The 4,564-nt window shown below is 38.9% G+C and overlaps 1 protein-coding gene across 2 annotated transcripts; it reads right to left on the bottom strand.

The window, feature by feature from the left end:
• Positions 1-1,036: 1,036 nt before the first annotated feature.
• LOC108972054 (pheromone-binding protein-related protein 6-like) lies at positions 1,037-4,344 on the bottom strand. 2 transcript variants are annotated; one of them, XM_018938503.1, is made up of 5 exons: positions 4,257-4,344; positions 3,145-3,367; positions 2,909-2,984; positions 1,291-1,547; positions 1,037-1,228 (listed from the first exon to the last, which is right to left on the bottom strand). In XM_018938503.1, exons 2-5 carry the CDS (start codon positions 3,259-3,261, stop codon positions 1,211-1,213), a joined length of 468 nt encoding a protein of 155 aa, XP_018794048.1. In that variant the 5' UTR covers positions 3,262-3,367; positions 4,257-4,344; the 3' UTR covers positions 1,037-1,210. The 2 variants fall into 2 exon arrangements, with proteins under 2 accessions (XP_018794048.1, XP_018794058.1); XM_018938513.1 differs by lacking the exon at positions 4,257-4,344 and adding an exon at positions 3,471-3,658.
• Between the last annotated feature and the right edge of the window lie 220 nt (positions 4,345-4,564).

Raw genomic sequence — 4,564 nt, 5'->3', positions numbered from 1 at the left:
CGAGGCTGCCACTGCGACAGCGTCTAAATGCCAAATATTAAAATGCCAATACGAGGTAGCAGATAGCAGTTGCACGAGACGGAGCGAAAATAATATTTCACCGAAAAAGGGAAATACATACATATGTATATATTACGTATGTATACGAATCGCACACACAGTGGCGAGCGCGCAGCGAACGCAGTAAAATAAAATGTGGCAACATATTATTATCGCTTGTTGGCAACGCATAAATCATTTGCTTGTAAAACGAGCGCTGAAATGCGGTCGCAGGCGGCGGCGGCTTCAGCTGTGTGCAACGACACCGACTCCAACAACGGCAACAACATCATGCACGCTTTGGCAGCAACAATTTTTGCACACAGCATGTGGCAGCAGCGAAATGGGRCGGGCTGCTGAAATTTAGTTGGYCGCTGAGTTGCGGCATTAAAGCGACTGCCGAAGATTTGCTTTAGTTACAACTCGAATGGCGGTATACATATTCCTTCTCCAGCCGAAATTCGTGGCTAATACTGATTTTCCGGCATATTTCTCGCGCATATKTGCCGGCTTCACTAATCTCTCTAAAGTTTTGTTTTGAAATCTGCCAGCCTTTATTTTTATTAACGCTAAGTAAAAATATATTTCGGTGGCAATTCTATGGTAGTTAAACTCGCGCCTGTTTCATGTGCACGAAACTTAAATTATTCCTTTAAAAAATTTAAAAAAGGAGTGACTACTTCGGCTAAGTCACAATAGTCGGCAGTTTGRTCTCTTGCTGCACAAGTTTTGATCACTGATCACGCTAGAAATATAGTACGCAGAGCTCCACAATAGATAAGATCAATTCCAGGGGAGTGAACAATGTAAAGTTTTGGAAGAGGTTGGCGCTGTTTCATAAATGTAACTCAACTTCAGAACACATTGATGCCTTAAGCTCAGAACTACATTTGGTATCACTTATACCGATCGTATTTTTATATACACAAGTTCTGTTTCTTCTTCTCATTCTTTCCTCCAACTAACTTTTACATTTGTTTGCAAAACGGTATGAGACTTTGGTATTTTCTGTAATGCTTTAATGAAACTGAAATTTCGCTAAAATAAATCAAAACAACTACAAATTGTTACGTAATGCCTTGCAGCCGTTGTGCTGCAAACTTTTTCGTCAATACGCATTTGAAATCGAGGCTCGTGCTTGAAGTTAATGCCCGTGGAAATACTGAAAGCTCTATGGTARGAAATAATGCTAAAAGGAAAAATAAAATCAATAATTTAACGCAAATAAGATTTTGTGAGAGTGCAACATACCACCGGATCGGCCTTCTTCCAACATTGGTGGAACCACCATGCTTTGTGGCACAGCGTGTCACCTTCCGGGTGCTCACATTCCTTTGCCATATTTATCAGTTGGTTGCGTACGGTGCCCGGTACGGTGTTAAACAGCGTCTCTAGATGAACATCACCGTTATCGTCCACCACATCGATTTCGTGGAACAAGCAATTCATGTAGCACTTGAGCGCCTCGTCTTCGTGTATTTGGCCATCACTGAATTCCTTAATTGCCTCTGGAAGGAGAAAGGTGATGATGGTTATTGGCTTGAGTTGTATTCAATTTTGACTGACTAATCAACTAAGAGCTTCTGAAATTCGTGCCAGATTTCAATAAGTTTAGTCGTTTGATAAGAAAAGCACAATTTTATGAATTTTATGATTCAAAATATACTTTATTATGCAGTATAATCCTCCTGAACATTAATGAACAATCCTGCAATCTGTGGATCTTATCCCTGAAGTGGGAATCCTGAAGGTCTGCAAAATACGCTTCAACTTCAACAAATGGATGTCACTGAAAACGATTTTTTCTTCTGCAAACCGGTTTTTTTCACAATTTTTTTCCTTCAACAATTCCAAAAGGTTGTAATAATATTCAGCATTAATTTTTTTACCAGTTTGGAAGTAATCCACAAAAAAACTCCTCTCGCATTCCAAAAAACTGATGCATTTCCTTCTTGGCCGATTTCCGTACACAAGCTCGTTTCGAAGCCGAACAACCACASTGGTTCACACMACTCTTYAACCTCTTGTTTTGATTCARGATCATGGTGATAAACCCAAGCCTCATCCATAGTGATGAATTGATGCACAAAATCCACTCCATCCCTTTTAAAACGGTCCAAATGTTGCTGAGAAAGTCGCATTCGAATGTGATATTAGCGAATGCGGCACCCATTGGGCACACAGTTTTCTAAAACCCAAAATTTCACTTAAGATATAGCTCAGCTCATACCGCCCAATGATATATGTATGTAGAGCTCTACTAAATCTCTCTCAGTCAATCGACGATCTTCCAAAACCATATCCTGTATTTTGGCTATGATTTCTGTTGTTGATGCGCTTTTTGGACGTCCTTAAACATAAACTCTTTTGGAGAATTTTATTACAATGAAATCAAAGAATAAATTGCCAGATTGAAATGGAACTTCACATACGTTCATTGAAGAGARTCTTCCAACGAAACAAAAAAATTTGGGCTAGTAGCAACTCCCTTTCCTATCGAACGGCAAAAGTTATTGAWAAACCTGGTACAAACGTTGCATTCGTCGTTTTGAACGGTGACATTTTTATATAACTCTGAATTTAGAACCTCCCCCTTGATTGACCCGTCTGGGTCTGGGTTACAGCGAGGCTGACCATACTTTTTCTATTTGTTTGGAATGTGATATTGATCCTAGATACAACGTCGATAGTTCCAAAATTTAATTTGATCGCAATCCATGTCATGACTTATTATTATCGGTAAATATTTCAATTCATCAGACTATTTTCGCATATTCAATATTTACTATTCCCAGTGGTACTATGTACTATACTTGAACACGCGCTTACAACTCTTATAATGTTTGTTGCTTTTGTTTATTTAACTCACCTTCTGTGACCCCGGTTTTTTCAACACAAATATCGTGGAATATTTTGGCCATTTTCAGGACGGCTGGCGGCGGCCACTATAAAATATATGAAACGGTGAAATAAATGTTTGCAATAATAAAAGGCCTCAACTATGAAAAATCTCAGATAAACTATGCAATAAAAAGCGAATAGAATAAAAAAATGTAATTTCAATAGAAWTTTTTTAATCTTTTTCAAATTTGTTATATTTCTTACTTTATCGTCACGTCGCGGTTCCTGTGCCTGTACATGCATCAGAATCAGCGATGACGACAGCGCGACAATTAGAAATGCGTGGAACGCTTGGCCGCGCCGAATGCCAGTCACAACCATTGTAGATCCGTTTCCGTAGAGGTTTTCTCTGCAAGCTTCGAGAACGTTCCTCTATTCAAACTTCTGTCCGCGCTGGCTATTTGTAAAGCACGTTGTGGATTGTCGCCTTGTTGGTTTCACGTTTCGTTATGTTGTTTTAATTTGATGGTGGGAATGAAAGAGAAAAAGTTTCATAGATTTGATTATTTTCTTTTTCAAGCCAAACTCACTAAAATGTGGAATAAATAAAATGATATAAAATCACTGGCAGCAATGCGCCAAAAAGCAGGGCATTAGCTGTTCTTCACAAGCATTCCTATTTGTTTGTTGACAGTCCACGATATTTCGGCATTTCTGAGAGCACTAGGTCATGACCTTTTTTGTTGTTCATGCTTTGTTTTCACAGTCAATTCAGAACATAGAAATGCTTGTTTTCTCAAAGAATAAAATAAAATTTGAAATTGTTCGAGTGTTTACGTTCTGAGCACTTTTGCCGTTATGTGACGCTGTTTTGCTTTCTTGCTTTATTATTTTGTTGTTTTACGCCGGAAATGTAATCAGAATGCACAAACGTTTGGTGCCAAATTACGAACAACAATCACACATGCGCAACCGCCGAAAAAGCCACACTCCTCTCCCCCCTCCCACTGMCACACWACCGCGCAAGGCGCACTTTTGGTTGTTGAGCAGCTAAAACCAAATGTCGCCAGAAATTTAAATAGAAATCAATAACAACGGTAATTATTTTATTTCCTCTTTCGAAAAAATGCAGGCAAAGGACAAAGGCTGCGTCAAATGTTTCACATTTATGTTGCGGTAATTGAAGCAGCGTAAACAATAGCTGCGAAAGCAAAGCGCCCCAACAACAACAACCAAGCACTGCGAATGTCAATCACATTCAAGCGAAAACAAAAACATCGAAATGTACGAACTGTTTAAGCGCGGTAATAATTAAACCGAAATATTTTTTCAAAGGCCTGTCACAAAAAATCTAAAATTACTCCAAAACAACAAACCGTTAAATAAATTCGCAATTGTTTCGACTTGCTAAGTGTTTCTTTCACCGTTCACAACCACAAACGGAATTGAGTTTTTTGTTCTGCGGTCGTCACTTTTATATAGGCCTCGCTTTCGGGGACGCTCGAGCATGTGTGAGTGGGAGTATTTGCTTTGCATGTGCATTAAATTCAGCACATCTATATTTGCTTAGCTACGAAAATTGACTGTTTACACGGGAATCCATTTATTGGTGTGCCTTTTGTTTATTTGTTTCGCATATTTCTCCACAGCCGAATGCACTTTGAAGCTTTTGTTGTTGTCGCAT

The sequence above is a fragment of the Bactrocera latifrons genome, unplaced genomic scaffold (genome assembly GCF_001853355.1).
Source record: "Bactrocera latifrons isolate USDA-ARS-PBARC rearing strain unplaced genomic scaffold, ASM185335v1 scaffold_11, whole genome shotgun sequence".
Classification (NCBI taxonomy): domain Eukaryota; kingdom Metazoa; phylum Arthropoda; class Insecta; order Diptera; family Tephritidae; genus Bactrocera; species Bactrocera latifrons.
The sequence above is the reverse complement of the archived record's forward strand: the minus strand, read 5'-3'. Positions and strand labels throughout refer to the sequence as shown.